This window comes from Grammomys surdaster, unplaced genomic scaffold, assembly GCF_004785775.1.
Source record: "Grammomys surdaster isolate TR1022 unplaced genomic scaffold, NIH_TR_1.0 145, whole genome shotgun sequence".
Classification (NCBI taxonomy): domain Eukaryota; kingdom Metazoa; phylum Chordata; class Mammalia; order Rodentia; family Muridae; genus Grammomys; species Grammomys surdaster.
This window is the reverse complement of record NW_021604603.1, coordinates 4,977,657-4,992,873: the sequence shown is the minus strand read 5'-3', so window position 1 is coordinate 4,992,873 and position 15,217 is coordinate 4,977,657. Positions and strand designations below refer to the sequence as shown.

Genomic DNA, 15,217 nt, shown 5'->3' with positions numbered 1-15,217 from the left:
CTCTCCTCTGCACTCTTAGTGTCCCAAATCCCTTTTACCTAGGAGGCTACAACCATTGTAAGAGCAACAGAGGTTCAATGACTTTGACAAGGTCATGTGATCATGTGGAGTGGAGACTCAAGACTCCTGCTCCCAAGGGTTAGCTTCTTCAACTCCTCAGTTCCCCTTTGCTGTCAACCCTAGGCCCTGTCTAAAGCATTCTGTCCTGTTCTGTGTCCCTTACCTCCTGGGCTTAGGAGGGCAAACTATATCTTAGAGTCTGAAGAGAATTTCTGAGGGAAACCAAACGGTTTGTGAGAGCTTCCCTCAGGCTCTGCCAGTTTCTACCCAAGAGCTACAGGGCCACTCTTTCTCCTGGGTCTCAGACACCCTTTCCCAGTACCTTTACCTGGATTCCCTAAGTCTCCCCTCCTCCACTCATGCTTTTTTCCAGATGCAGCAGGGAACCTTCTACCCCATCTCTCTGTAGAAAGCAAGGAGAAAAACTGGTGGGATCCTCTCCTTGCCCCTGGGGCTCAGCTCACAGACACCTCCCCCTCCCGAGCCAGAAATAGACACACTCTCTCCCCTACCTCCCTCCCCCTTGCGCACACTCCACCCCTCCTCCTGTTTGCTCCCCGCCTCCCCCTCCCCTCTTTCGCTGGGAGCTGCAGCCTGCAGCCTCTCCACGAGCTGGAGGGAGGAGTGTAGAGAGGGCGCTGCCTGGGAGTGTGCAGCCCGCAGCACCGATCGGTCAGCCGCGGGACCGAGACGAGATCTCAGCATCGCAGCACGTCCCGGCTTCGATGGAGCCGCTGATCTTCTATCGTTCCTTTGACTGATTTAAATTTTTTAATTTATATTCTCCCGCCCCGCCCCTTTTCCTTCGACCCCGCCCCATCAACCCGCTATTTCCTTCCCTTTTCCTCTTCCCGGGCTTCCTTCTCTGCGTTTCTTTCCCCTTCGTTCTCCGCTCGCCCCCTTGCTCCCTCCCCTTCCTCTCCTCTTCCTCCGCGGTTTCTTCCGTCCTCCTCCCCCCCATTCCGCCCCCTCCTCTCCCGGCGCTCCCGCCCCCTCCCCCGCCCCGTGCCTGCAGACGCGCGGATCGTCCATGCGCTCCTCGCAGGCAGAATGCTGGGCAGCAGCGTCAAGAGCGTGCAGCCCGAGGTGGAGCTGAGCGGCGGCAGCGGCAGCGGCGGCGACGAGGGCACGGACGAGCCTCGGGGAGCCAGCAGAAAGGCAGCCGCGGCGGACGGCAGAGGCATGCTGCCCAAGCGCGCCAAGGCGGCAGGCGGCAGCGGCAGTATGGCCAAGGCCAGTGCAGCGGAGCTGAAGGTCTTCAAGTCCGGCAGTGTGGACAGTCGTGTTCCCGGCGGGCTGCCTGCCTCCAACCTACGCAAACAGAAGTCGCTCACCAACCTCTCGTTTCTCACGGACTCCGAGAAAAAGCTGCAGCTGTATGAACCTGAGTGGAGCGATGATATGGCCAAGGCGCCCAAGGGTTTGGGCAAACTGGGGCCCAAGGGCCGCGAGACTCCTCTGATGTCCAAGACGCTGTCCAAGTCTGAGCATTCGCTCTTCCAGCCCAAAGGTGGCCCTACGGGCGGCGCCAAGACCCCACTGGCTCCGCTAGCGCCCAGCCTAGGCAAACCTAGCCGGATTCCTCGGGGACCCTATGCGGAGGTCAAGCCTCTCAGCAAGGCGCCTGAGGCAGCAGTAAGCGATGATGGCAAATCGGATGACGAGCTGCTTTCCAGCAAGGCTAAGGCGCAAAAGGGCTCAGGGACTGTGCCCTCTGCCAAGGGCCAGGAGGAGCGGGCCTTCCTCAAGGTGGACCCCGAGCTTGTGGTTACCGTGCTGGGCGACCTGGAGCAGCTACTCTTCAGCCAGATGCTAGGTAAGTCTTGCCGCCCCGCCCCACCCCGCCCCTGGCTTTCTCCTGGCCAGCTGCAGAGAGAGGTAGCTTTTTCTCCCCTCTATACCGATCACTGGCTAGGTTAGGAGGGGCATTGCTGCCCAGATGTGCAGAGCTGGCCTACCTCCAGCTGTGTCTGGCTAACGGTGTGTCTTAAAGATGTCGCTGATGGGAGCCTGGGCTCTGCTGTGGCCTGTTAGAAGTGAGGGTGGACAATGGGGACGGGGGACTTGGGTGCTCAGAAATCATTAGCTTCCTTGAATTTTGAAGTTCATAGTCCTAATATGGCAAACCACGGTGAGGCTGGTAGAAACATGAGCTGAGGAGTGGTCCGTGCTGGATAACACAGCATTCTGCATTTCTAGGGAAGCATCGTTAAGAGCCCAGATCTAGAGCAAAGATGTGGGGAAAGCAGATGTGAGGGCTAGTTGGTCCTTGGAGCAGAGCTGAGGCTCCACTTCCTCTGTGAATCCCGGGTGGGAGCTTGAGTTGGATTTCCCCCGGTGTGGGGGACCTGGCAACACGAAGTGTCTGGGGCCAGGGAGGCGGGCGGGCAGCCAGCTGTGTGCATCTGGATACACGTCTTTAACCCCCAGCCCCAAGCAGTCACTCCATCCCCCTAAATGTTTTAGGGAAAGGTCTGGGCTTTTGCAAGGAGACTCCCGAGAAGCCTTCGCCCTTTGGCTAATGAAAGCCAAGCTGGCGGGAAGGGAGGAACAAAGCTTCCTCGCTGGAGGAAGCCAGAGAGCTGCTCCATTGTTCTCCAAGCCTGAACAGTCCGAGGAAAAAATCTAGAGCCAGCCCGGGAATCGTGTTTTCTTTCTGTAGAGCCCCTGTGCTCAGACAGGGATACATGGAGGATGTGCCTTACAAGGCTGCTGCTGTGCCTTGGAAGCCGGCACCGGTAGTACAGGACCTGCGGGAGATCGGCTGCTAGCCACCTTAAGTGTACAGACTTGTTGCAGTGGATGTGGGTCCTCAGATGTCAGAGCCCAGGGACCCCATCTTCCTGGGTACCTTGTAGGCTGGTACCGGCTCTGCTGGGGGCTGGGAAGGGGCGTGTCATGAGCGTGTGAAAGGGCGGGGCCAAGAGGAGGGTGGCGGTCCAAGTGACCATGTTGATGGAGAGAGAAGCTAGTGCTGGCCCAAGGCCCCTGGAGAATGCTGAAGGAAACCTGTTCAGCCTGCTGCAGTTTTCCTGAGAAAACTGAGAAATCCCCGCCTGTGAGGGTCTGGTGAAAAGGATTCTGCCTCTGACACAGATGCTCTTGCAGGGGCAGTCAGTAGACTGGACAAGGGCAAAGGGGGAAAAACAGCCTTGTGCCTTTAGGCTGCCCCCCAGATTCGGTTTGACAGTGGAAAGGAGGGGTGGGGTGGCGTGTGTAGAAGTGACAGGCAGAAGTGCCACCCTATTGCCTGTTGAGCCTATCAGAGATCCTGCCCTCAAGGAACTTGTCATTCAATGGGCTTAGACAGACAATAAAGAAAACAACACTAGACACCAGGAGGGCTGTGTGGGGGAAGAAAACTGGACTGGGGTCTAGAGGGGCACTGAGAAGGGAGGCCTATCTTAGGCCTCACTGAAGGAGGGGACCATGGAATTGGGCCTTGAAACATGGGGCTATCTCGGAATGAATGAACATAGTCTAAAGGGGTTGAGGGGGAAAGGGCCTTCATATACCTTGGGCAGGGGAAGACGAGAGTTGGAGTAGAGGGCACAACCCCATTTTCAAGGTCAGGGCTTCCTCTGTTTGGGGTAGGTTAGTTAATCTAGCCCTCCCTAGTCAAGGCATTTTCCACACTGCCCATCAAAGGCCTCTTAGCTGCTTCTCAAGAAGGGTCACCACAGAAACTCTGAAAGATGGCCCTAGAGCTGACTAGGGGCAGGAGAGGAAGAGAAGTTGGGCTGAGGTCCCTTATTCCTGCCTAGCTGTCAGTTCCTGGTCACTTAACAAATTACGGGGTGACCAGGGACCTCCTCCCTTTCTAGTTGGTCAGATGCTGGGCCAAAGGCAAGAGCCTGCTGCCTGAGCTGAAACAACCCATTTATTCATGAGTCCTCAATTACAGCTCTTTGTGGAAGACCTAAGAGGAGGAAGAGCCCACAGGTGTGGAGGGGTCTGATGAAGGTGTGTTTACTGGCCCTCGGCCAGCAGAGCCATTCTAATGACCTCAGAGAGAGCTACGGATCTCCGCTCTTAGGTGGAGGAGAGAGGTGGGAAGTCTGCAGGGCTTGCCGTGTTGCCTCTAGATGAGAAGACCAAAATATGGTGGCATCCAGTCCCAGAATACACTGTCTGGAATCAGATGATAGGAGGCAGTTGACGACTCTAGGCCAAGCCTTTTTCCTGTGTGAAGATGAGGTAGAGAGGGCCAGGAGGAGGAAGGGAGAAGGTGGAGCCTGTACAAGTATATGCCCAGGGTCAGGAAAGGCCCTTGATGTGTAGCAGGGCTGCATCTGGGGACAAGACTGCTATGATGTCTCCCCATGGCTAAAGTCATGGGTTTTTTTCCTGCCCTTGAGGCCCAGTGTCAGCTTATGCACATTCCCTGGTACCATCTCAGACCCAACTTAACAGGCAAAGGGCAGGGAGCTGGGGCAGCCTCAAATAGGAGCCTTTCTGGAATAAAACGGAAGAACTGAAACCTGGTCATCCCTTTCCCGTCTCAGCTGGGGCCCAGATGATCTAAACAGGCTCTCTGTCCCTGCCCTAGCTAAGCGCCGCCCCCCCCCCCCCCCCGCAAGAGTGCTGGAAGCATAGAACGCTGAGGGCCAGTCTCAGGGGAAATAGGCCAACTCTAGTACCTTAGCTCGATACTCCATGAGATAGTTTTGATTCTGGAGGAAGGGCACTAGGCCAGCTCTGGGGCAAAGCAGAAAGTGATAATTCCCCAAATCTTTGTCCAGAAGTCCTAAGTTCTGGCTCCTCCTCTAGGGCTCAGTTTCTCCATATATGAGTGGAAGAGACCCCTCCCATGGCTCATCCTGTAAGGTCAAAGGCAGAGATTGATTAGACCTTGTAAACATCCTGGGTAGATCAAAGAACACTTTTATTAACACAGAGAAGTTAAAATTACAGTTACACTCCAAGTCAGCTCATCAGTGCTTCATCTAAAGATTAAAGCAGTCAGTTTGTTGACTCCCCAAATGTTCACCCTTCCAGGAAAAGACTGGACGGAATAAAACAATTAAGATGGCCCAAGGTCAGGGTGAGAAAGAACCCAGGTCTCGGCGTTCATAGTCCCACTTCTTCACAGAAGGTGTCTGGCATCCATGGATGGGTTACCATGGTAACAGTTCTCTACCCTCAGAAGCACCGACCAAATACAATTAAGGAGGAAAGGCAGGAAGCTATCCATTTCTAAGGCACTGGGGCATTGGGGAGGAAGGCTGGGAAAGGGTTGCTTCGGAGAATGCACTCTGGACTTGTATCGAGTGCTGCGATGTGGGATGACCTCGTTTCCCAAGCACTTCTTACCATCCTTCCTCCTCTGCCTTGGTGGAGAGTGGACACATGATTCTAGATAACTTGCCCTGAGCAGGGCATGTGTGTGTGTGTGTGTGTGTGTGTGTGTGTGTGTGTGTGTGTGCGCGCGCGCGCCCTTCCCTGAAGAGTGGCATTTGGCTAGAAGGGAGTTTTGGAATCACAGGTTGATGGTTTGTGACAGCATGCTGGGCCAGCCAGTGAATGTGCTCATGTGGAATAGGAGGTGACACAGGACCTTAGGGCTCCTGCCTTCCACCGAGCAGACCATTTCTTCCCCTGCCACTTTCAGGATGGCTTCATCCAAGGCTAGGCTTGGGTCTCCACCCAAGTGTGGACAGGGTGTTCTGCTGCTCCTCATGTCGAGGCTGAAGCTGGTCTCCTCACAAGACAACCTGGGTTCTGTATCTCAGAGGGAAAGAGCTGGATGTGTGGGTTTTAGGGGTAAACTCTCTACCTTGGGTAGAAGGTTCGAGAAGGAGCAGGGGTGCCCAGAGCTGCTCTGACTCCCCCAAAACATGTCCAGGATGATGTTCTACCCATGACTGACTGATTCCCAAGCCCAGAGACCACAGGCATTTCTAGGCTTAAACAGGACTAAGCCATCTGGGACCCTGACAGGTGTTTCCTGATACTTTCTTCTTGTTTTATTTCTCTCTGTCCTGTGCCCAATCTGCTTCTGGTACTGTAATCAGCCTCTCTCTACCCCCTATCCCAAGCTGCCCAACCAGTTTCTCCTCTCCTGCTGCCTTCAGTCTTGCCCCTCTCCAATACATTCATTTCTAGTTCTCCACGCTCTAGCCCCAGGGCTCAGGATGATGCAGGGGGATTCCTGGAGCTTGAGTCCCTAAGGTACACAGCTACAGTTCAGCATCCGACTGCTGCTGCTCTGCCGCCTTTGCACCACACTGCGGCGTCTCCCTGGACAGGCAAGGGTGAGATGCCCTCCTCTCTACAGCTTGCTCAGCCTTCCCTGGGGTTTCTTAGAACCAAAGAGTGGAAATTGTCAAGATGAGCCGCCCACTAAACGCTGAAATTAATCCCTCCGTGGCATCAGAGGCAGGTGGGTGTTCTGTTTACACTCTCCTGGTAACAGAGGGCTCACTACCTTATTTTCCTGGAAAGCGTTCACTGTCGGAAGGTCCCCTATCCCCTCTCTCTTCTTTCTGTTGAACAAAGATTCTGTCTTCTGAGAGTTTCTTCTGTGGTGCACATTTGCTCTTTGGATCCTTACAGATGAAGGGAGGCCACATCTCACAGAAGTTAGATGCCTGTCTGAGCTTCATCTCATCTCTCCTCCCTTCACCCTATCTTTTCATGTTTCTTGCCAGAGTCTTTTTTCCCTTTATTATTATTTTTTTAAATATGACTTCGTGGAGGAGTCTGACCTATATGCACCTGGTTCCCAGGCCTGATAGTGCCTCTCTTCCACCTGGATCACATTCCTGGCTCGGCATACTATTTACATCTTAAAATGAATCCCTGCTGAGGATCCATAGGACTCAGAGCACCTGGCTGTAGGTTTTTTTTCTTGTCCCAGGGAAACTATTCCTGACAAAGCCTTTCTTTCCCTTTGCCTGAGTCCCTGTGCTAGCCAGCCAGCAGAAGGAAATGAACGTCACCTGTTTCTCATTTGCTCTGGCTGACCTCCCCCCCACCCCCTGTTGGATTACCCACATGTGTTTGATGTCCAGGGAGCCTGCAGCCTTCCCTCTCTTACACATAAAGAGCCAGGGCACCAGACCCAGCTGACTACCCTAAATGGGGAGATGACCTCCAACAGAAGCCCATAGAATCCCTGCCATCGAGGCAGATACCTCCCCATGCTGCTGCTACAGCTGGGGAGGCCAGACACCTAAACCTCCCTGGTTCCGTTTCACTTCGTTCAATGAAGTCAAGCCTCTGCTTCCCTCTGGCCAGCAAACATCAGTGTGCAGACTGGGAAGATGTCTTATCTTCTCACTAGAGGTGGAGTCAGGAACACAGCTGGGCCCATTCCGGATCTTATATCTCTGGTATGTGAGATGTTTAAAAAAAAAAAAAAAAGAGGGGCGGGGTTAGGATCTGCTGGGCTTCTGCGCTCCTCTGCCTAGCCTGGTGCTACAGCGGCTAGGGGAGGCAGGGATCTTAGATGTTCTGCAGGCTTCCAGCTCTTGCTGTCAACGCCACTGTACGTCTTGTGTTTTTACACAGTTCTTCATTCCATTCCGTCCAGACCTCAGTAAGGCAACCGGGGACTCTCGGCAGGAGCCATGCCTTGGCCTGGGCCATCCTGAAATCTATTTTAGATATCTCAATGATACATTTCAGGGCCATGGGAGTGGGTGGTTTCACTGCAGAGCCTTCTAATTTCTGGGTTCCAGTCTCGCCCAGTGCGTCTGATGGTGCTGCTACCTCCTGTGACTTGGGATGTGGGCACCTAGAACTAGCTCTTTTGTCAGTGTGGTCAGCCACTCCCACTGCCTGTCCCCTGCAGAGTTGTCTGAGGATTATCCCTTGGAGTCCTGCTGTTGGGTAGAGCTGGGTGCAAGAGATTTGAGTCAAGAGTTCCAGATGTTTTCATAGAGTGCCTGCGTTCTAAACTGTGACCTCAGGATGACTAGTAAGACAACAAATGCACATTGGAAGTATTGACATAATGGGTTATGTGGCACACAGAGCAGATGCCTGGGACTCGGGTGAGGTTGAATGTTAGAGTGTGCAGTGGATAGCATGTGTTCCCTCCCATGGATCAGTGCAGGTCCGTAACAGCACACTCTGGTTTCCAGCACAGTGCATTTACATGTGTATATATGTACGTACACAAGAGTTGGACCAGTTTAAGAGTGTGAAACATGACCACAGAGGAGCAACTTCCCCCAAACAGACCCCCAGGCAGAGACTGCAGGCTTCAGATGCCTGGCTTCTTTCCCAGACAAGCACTTTAAGTACTGGTTACCCTTCAGACTCTGAAGACACAGCCTTTTCTTTGCCCTTGGTGACCCACTAAACAGGCCCTTCCCTTTGGGGAGAGCTGGCAGCCATCCAGACAAGAGGCCCTGCCTTCTCTCTACAGAATCCCCAAGGTGCTATGGGGCCTAGAATTCCAAGATCCCTATGCTGGGGAGGCACTTTCTAGGAGCCCTGCTACTGGATTCTTCCCAGGTAGAAGGCAAAGGGAGCTCCAGAGGACCATACTATTGGTTAATTGTGTGATGGCGTTGCTTCGTGGCATATGTGTGTTATTTCTTGGTACTTACAAATGAAGAAATGGAGACCTACAAAAATAAATAAATTAAAACAAATAAATTTTAAAAAGAATAGGAAAGCCCCCTGAGGCCAGGAAAGCAAATGAGTACCAGAGCCAGAATTTGGACTTAATCTCTAGGATGTACTGCTTCCTAGATCCCCAGTCCTTCCCCCAGGTTTTTTTTCCCCCCTCTCTAATTCTGCCTAATTCATAAGAAATTTGTCAGGCAGCTGGCAAGAGCAAAACAGTGTGCACCTGAGAATGAAGCGTTAGGCAGGCGTACTAGGTGGAGAGGTGGGCAGCAAGGGCTCCTTCCTGGCTGGCTGCAGAAGAGGTAGTCAAGGAGAAGAAACAGGTCGTGGGATTGTGGTTGATGGGAAAGAGTATGCTGGGCCGATAGGAATGAACACAGGAGGTTTTCAAAGGACCTCCCCCAGAGTCCTGTGCATCCTCCCTCTTAGGTGAAGTTGCCAGTGAGATTAGCTCCAGGGCCTCCAGCTTCTGTATCTCCTGACTAGAGGGACGTACCTGCTGTAGTCCTTACTGAAAGGGAGGCACCTAAGGTTTCCTCTGTTCAGATGTTTCCTCCTTCATTAGCTACAGTTCGGATGAGGCCTACTGCTTAAGGTGCAGAGTTCTGCCCTTTCAGGGATTGGTCTTCCTCAGCCATAGCTGAGGCACGTGTGCCCTGCTAAAGGCAGACCACCAGCCCACAATGCATGAACCAGGCCGCCCACAGCAGAGCCCCAGAACTAGACTCTAGAGTTCCTCTCCTCTCTTCTCCTCTCCCACCCTCTCCCCTCTCCCTTCTCTTCTCCTCCTCTCTCCTCTTTTCTCTCTCACCTCTTACCCTCATTTTTCAAGACCCGGGTCTCATGTAGTTGAGTCTGGCCTCTAATTTGATAGCTAGCTGAGGGTAAACATTGAACTCCTGATCTTGCTCTGCCTGAGTTTATAAGCACGCACCTACTACATCCATGGAAATGTTCACTTACATCTAACTTTGAAGCAGCGATACACAGAATGGAGACACTGCATTTCAGCCTCTGAATTACCTGTTTGATTGAAGAATCCATACCAAAGGAGTTAGAAATCTATTCAAAGGAACCAGTGTTGGGCATGGTGGCATACATTCTGTAATCTCAGATGTTCAGGAAGCTTAGGCAGGAGGATTACAAGTTTAAGGCTAGCTGTGATATCTTAGGGTTTCTATTGCTGCAGTGAAACACCATGACCAAAGCAACTTGTGGACAAAAGGGTTTATCTGGCCTAGACTTTCACAGCACTGTTCATCACTGAAAGAAGAAGTCAGGACAGGAACTCAAACAAGGTAGGAACCTGGAGGCAAGAGCTGATGCAGAGGCCATGGAGGGGTGCTCCTTACTGGCTTGCTCCCCATGGCTTGCTCAGCCTGTTTTCCTGTTGAACCCAGGACCACCAGCCCAGGGATGGCACTACCCACAATGGGCTTGCCCCTCCCCCATCAATCACTAGTTAAGAAAATGCCCCACAGGCTTGCCTATAGCCTGATCATATGGAACTATTCTCTCAGGTGAGACTCCCTTTCATCTGATGGCTCTAGCTTGTGTCAAGTACACATAGAACTAGCCGGGACACTTGGCAACTTAGTTAGACCCTATCTCAAGAAAGAGTTGGTTTTTAAAAAAAAAGATTTATTTATTTATATGAATACACTATTGCTCTCTTCAGACACACCAGAAGAGAGATCCTATTACAGATGGTTATGAGCCACCATGTGGTTGCTGGGAATTGAACTCAGGACCTCTGGAAGAGCAGACAGTGCACTCTACTGCTGAGCCATCTCTCCAGCCCTCAAAAGAGTTTTAAAAATGCACAGGGGTTCACTATTTGCCTAGCATGCACAAAACCTAGGCTTGTTCTCCAGCCCATCCCCAACCCCCTCCACACACCCCAATCATATCCTTGGCATAGAGAGATTGTATGCTACTCATCCAGCTTTGTTTGAACGAGTGTAGGACAGCACTGGGGATGGCTGGCTTGAAGCTCTCAGAGAAGATGGTCCTCCGGGGAGTGAAGGAAACCGGCTGTCCTGGGTTGAGGAGGGCCTACAGGATATGAGGGTACCTGTTACTTTATACTCAAGACTCTTATCTTTTTTCTCTCTATCTCAGTTGTTATAGGAATCATGGAGGATTTTGTTGTACCATGGAATCTAGCTGCCCCAAAGCATACTGTCCTAGAGCTCAGGGTTTGCCGTAGGAGAATAGGCCCTGCCCTATTGTCTTAATGCTTCCATGGGGCCTTGAGAATGACAGAGCATCCAGGAGTTGCTGCAGGACTTGACTCCTGGTTTTGCTGTCAATAAGTTTTGCTTCAGCACTCAGGGAAGGGAGCGGCCACAGCAAAGACAGCATCTATGCCTCTTGGGGATAGAGAATCAGGTGGTCATACTATGCTGCTGCTTTGTCTGCCATGGTGGATGACTGCAGACATGAAAGATGACCTTCCTTAGCTGTCAGCGCTGGGCCTAGGATTCCTGATGCTTCCTAGACAGCAGGACTGGCTTGTTCTCAGCAGACAGTGTGGAAAGGCTTCTGGGCTCCTGTTGCCGCCATTAAAGGGACATATTGAGCTTTCGGGGACCCCATGGCTAAGCCTTCAGGTAAAGAGGCCTGCTTGGCACCCTAAGCCTTGCTAGTCCCTGAGCTTCAGGGCCACTCCAAGCCTTGCTGTAGAGTTTTGGATCTTTGGAAGAGAGTAGCCAACCCCAAGACTGTAATGAAGGTCATATAGTGTGCAGAGGTCAGATACCTTTCATGTAAGGTCCTTTGAAGGACCCCTAACACTCAGGAGTGTCTGAGACTTTGGAGCTCAGCAGCAGTGGTAGCCAGTACTTATTAAGCACTCACTGTTTGCCAGTAGTGAGGCACCCATCTCATCACAAGAATGAGATGTAATTCAAGGGTTAGATACAAAATCTTAATAACCGTGGTGACAGGCAATAGAATTGGAGGATGCAAGAGCCTCCCGCTCTGCCTCTTGTGGTTTTTCTGGATTATGGAGGTCAAGTGGCCAAGGTGGCAGGGAACATGGACCAGTGCTGCTTGCCCAAGATGAGGGAGGGTTCCGTCATAATCAGGATGACCCTACTGCTGCCCTTCTCTTGACTGGTAAGCCCATGATCCCATGGGACTTAGATACATCAGAACTCATAAATGACTAACAAATGCAAAGCAACTTTCCCAAAGGTACGTGGCCAGTTAATGGTGAATCTAAGCTTCCAACCAGACTTGACGACTCAGTTTCCCACATTTAGCTACTAGGCTCTTCTGCCTCTTGCATGATGACTAGCCAATCTGTTCCTTGCCCCTGCTATATTCTAGAACTCATGGGTTCAATCTTGCCATAGTTTGAACGGTCCAGGTATAAAAATGGCTTCTCTCCTGACCTCAGCGCCAACTTTGGGAAGGGTTGTGCATCCCACGGTAACCGCTGTCCAGTATTAGGAAGCAGACCCACCTCTGAGGAGGGTTCCAGCAGTGTCACAGCTGAAGCAAGACAGAGCAGAGCCCATGAGCCCCATGAGGGCTGCCACAAGGGAGCCTCCCAGGTGACCAAAGAGAGTAGAGCATAGATGGCCAGGAAGCTGTCCTTGCCTGCTGTTTGGCCTATGAGCTCTTGATCTCTTTCCAATCGCAGCCTTGGAAGTCTCAGCCTCCTTGTTGGCTACACAGGGGTCAGACTCCCTGGCTTCAGATCTAGAGGACTTGGAGAAGGAACTGTAGGGGGAAAGTCTGGCACAGAGGCTCCTGTAGCTGGACAGCAGAGGCAGCCCTGTCTGTAACTTGGAGTACTACTTCCTTCTTACCCCCCCACCCACTCCTCCCCCTGTAAGTAGCCCCTGATTTCTAGGTTAGATTCCCCGTAATGGTGTATTGTAGGGCTAGGGTGGGTGGTGTTAGCTCCATTAAAGGTCTGAGACTTCTGATAATATCTGTAAATGTGTTATACACAAGACACTGTTCTGGCATGAATTAATTCAATTACCAGGACAGCAGAATTAGATACTAGTTTAGCTCCTGTCTTTTCCAATGAAGAACCATTAGGTTATTCCTCATGCACTCGCCTCCGCCGTCACTAAGCCACATGACCTCACCCATGGAGAAAGCTGGCCTTGTAATGTCCCACGGGCATGCCAGATCTTCCCTGGGCATCTGCCTTAAGCCTGTTACTTTTAAAGGGATGCATCTACCTGGGGGGTTCTGTAAGATTTTGGTGGTTCTGGGAGCCTGGCTGGTCCCCTTACTTCCTTGGGTACCTGTTGCCAGATTTGGGACATCTAGTGAGGTCTGCTGCCATTATTTTCACACCGTCTACATGTCCTTCTCCATCCTGAATCTGGATGGCCTAGAAGAGCCACCATGCTTACTACAGGACACAGGTGTGCACCAAGACTCTGGCTCTGCCTTTGCCCTGGATACTTTGTGTCTCTGGAACCCTGACTCCCTGGGGTAATAGAAACCACACCAGCTTTCAGGGCTTGATTCTGAGATTTCAGATCAATTCAAAATGCTTACTCCTTCCTGTGCACGACCTTCTTTGAACCTGCGCCTCATCTGCTGGCTCTGAGATGTGCATTATGAAGCCCTCTGGAGCTCGAACAAGATAGGGGAGTTTCTTACAGGATACAGCATCTCCAGGACAAGGAGGACACCAAGAGTTAGCCAGGTTTCCAGGAGAATGGAGCTAATAGCACCAAGCGTCTTTGCCTGCTCAGCATCTTGGCTCTGTCCCGATCTGCTCTACACATTGGATTCATTTCTTATCACCACTGGCTGACTTCTTCTGTTCTCGGTCCACGTGGCAGAGTGTGGAAGCCCACACTCTGTCCAAGAGAGCAGCTGATTTACCCAGGGGAGGAGGAGGAGATGGCTCTTGCTGACCTATCACAAGGAGAGGAAATTGGCTTTTTACGATTATAGGCCAGCCTGGTGGTTGTTTAAATAAAGTCTCAAAAACAGTATGAAAAAAAAATAGACAGACTATAAGGCGTGGAGGAGGATTGTCAAAGGGTGGCCCTCTTGCTTCAAGGTCAGCATCCATTGTAACCCTTGGCCTAGGATCTAGCTCAGGGTGAGCTCAACCTATCTAGATCAGGGTGAAATGAGCAATGTCCTTATTTTCTGGGAGGTTGGGGACTCAGACTTGATCTGTTGGTTTACTCTGGACTCCTCTGTTCTTCTATTGGTCAGTAATATCTCTGGTGCTTTCTGTTCCTCCTGGGGTGGAGGCATGAGACCTACCCTTGTGATTTGTTATCACACAGCTGGGAACACATCTGTGGAGGAATGAAGCCAGAACATCTTGGCTCCTTCCCCTTTCTCTTGGGAACAGGTGGATGGGGCTGAGACAGACCTGTGATTTCCCATAAGCCTGGGGCTGGAGCCAAGGTGTTGGCTTAGTAGGAGTAGAGCTGGCCTTGCATTAGTGGACGGTACGTCAAATGGCAGACAGGAAGAAATTCTCCCCCAGAGGAGCTGGCCCTGCTTCTGAGCTGTGAGAGTCTAGCTTGAGCCAGAACAGGGGGTGGATTCCAGCCATTTTCTCACACTCGGCAAGGATTGGGTTTCCCCTGCATCTGTGAATCACAATATAGTGTTTTCAGTGTTTCAACTGGACCACTCAGGAATAGCCTAAGTCATTGCTTTATTCCCTCGGGGTCATCAAAGAAAGGACATAGAACATAGTGGCCAAATCCATAAGCACCGAGGTCAGGCAGATCTGAATTTAAATCCTTCCTTTATATGAACTAGCTTTGTTAGTGTTTAGTCCACCGGCACGTTATCCTCCCTGAACTCTGGTTTCTTCTAGAACTTGGTCCACTCCAGCCCACCCTTCTTTCCTGTATCCAGGCTGCCATGTCCTGAACGCCCCTGTCTCTGTGTCATCTCCTTATGCCCATGTCCACTGGGTGACTTGTTCCTCAGGTTCTGCATGGACAGGAGTCTACCAGGATGCTAGGGTCTCTTCCAGCTACGCCCCCAGACTTCCAGACACACGTGAGACATAGTGCGGCCTGCAAGACATGCATTAGCTTGAACATCCACCCATCTGGTAGTTTTTCCTTCTCGACTTTCTCCTCTCCTTACCAAAGCGACACCTCATCCTCCCTGGCCCTCTTCCTTTGCTGTGCACAGAGAAGCACTGACTTCTCTTGGTGGCCTCCACTCTTGCAGTCCACTGTCCGTGCAGGTTCAACCTTGTCAGTTCCTACACTCTAACCCAAGAGTCTAGCTACTTGCTAGAAAATGGTAAAGTGGTGATTGCTTCCTTACCTCTGGCAAACTGCTTATCAAGCCTTGATCCTCATCCAAACAAGCCCCACCCACTGGCTCACCCAGAGTTCCCTGCTTCTTCACTTCCTCGGGACAGGAGTTCAAGGAATCAAGACATATCCTTGTAGTCAAAAGTGACTGAAAATCAGAAAAGCTGTGTCCACAAATCTCAGGAAGACAGATGTGCTGAGCTGGAACGCTAAGAGTGGGGTAGATGGTCCTTTGTCTCAGCTCTGAATCACCACAGGCACCAGCGTGCACAGAAAGCTACCAGGAGCACAGCAGTCTCAGG

At 51.7% G+C, this 15,217-nt stretch overlaps 1 protein-coding gene across 1 annotated transcript in view; it reads left to right on the top strand.

The window, feature by feature from the left end:
• The first annotated feature begins 1,110 nt into the window (after positions 1-1,110).
• Nav1 (neuron navigator 1) overlaps positions 1,111-15,217 on the top strand; it is a 144,799-nt gene continuing 130,692 nt past the window's right edge. The window contains exon 1 of the mRNA XM_028764664.1: positions 1,111-1,876. Within this exon, the coding sequence (XP_028620497.1) occupies positions 1,111-1,876 (766 nt within the window). The remainder of the gene's footprint in view (positions 1,877-15,217) is intronic.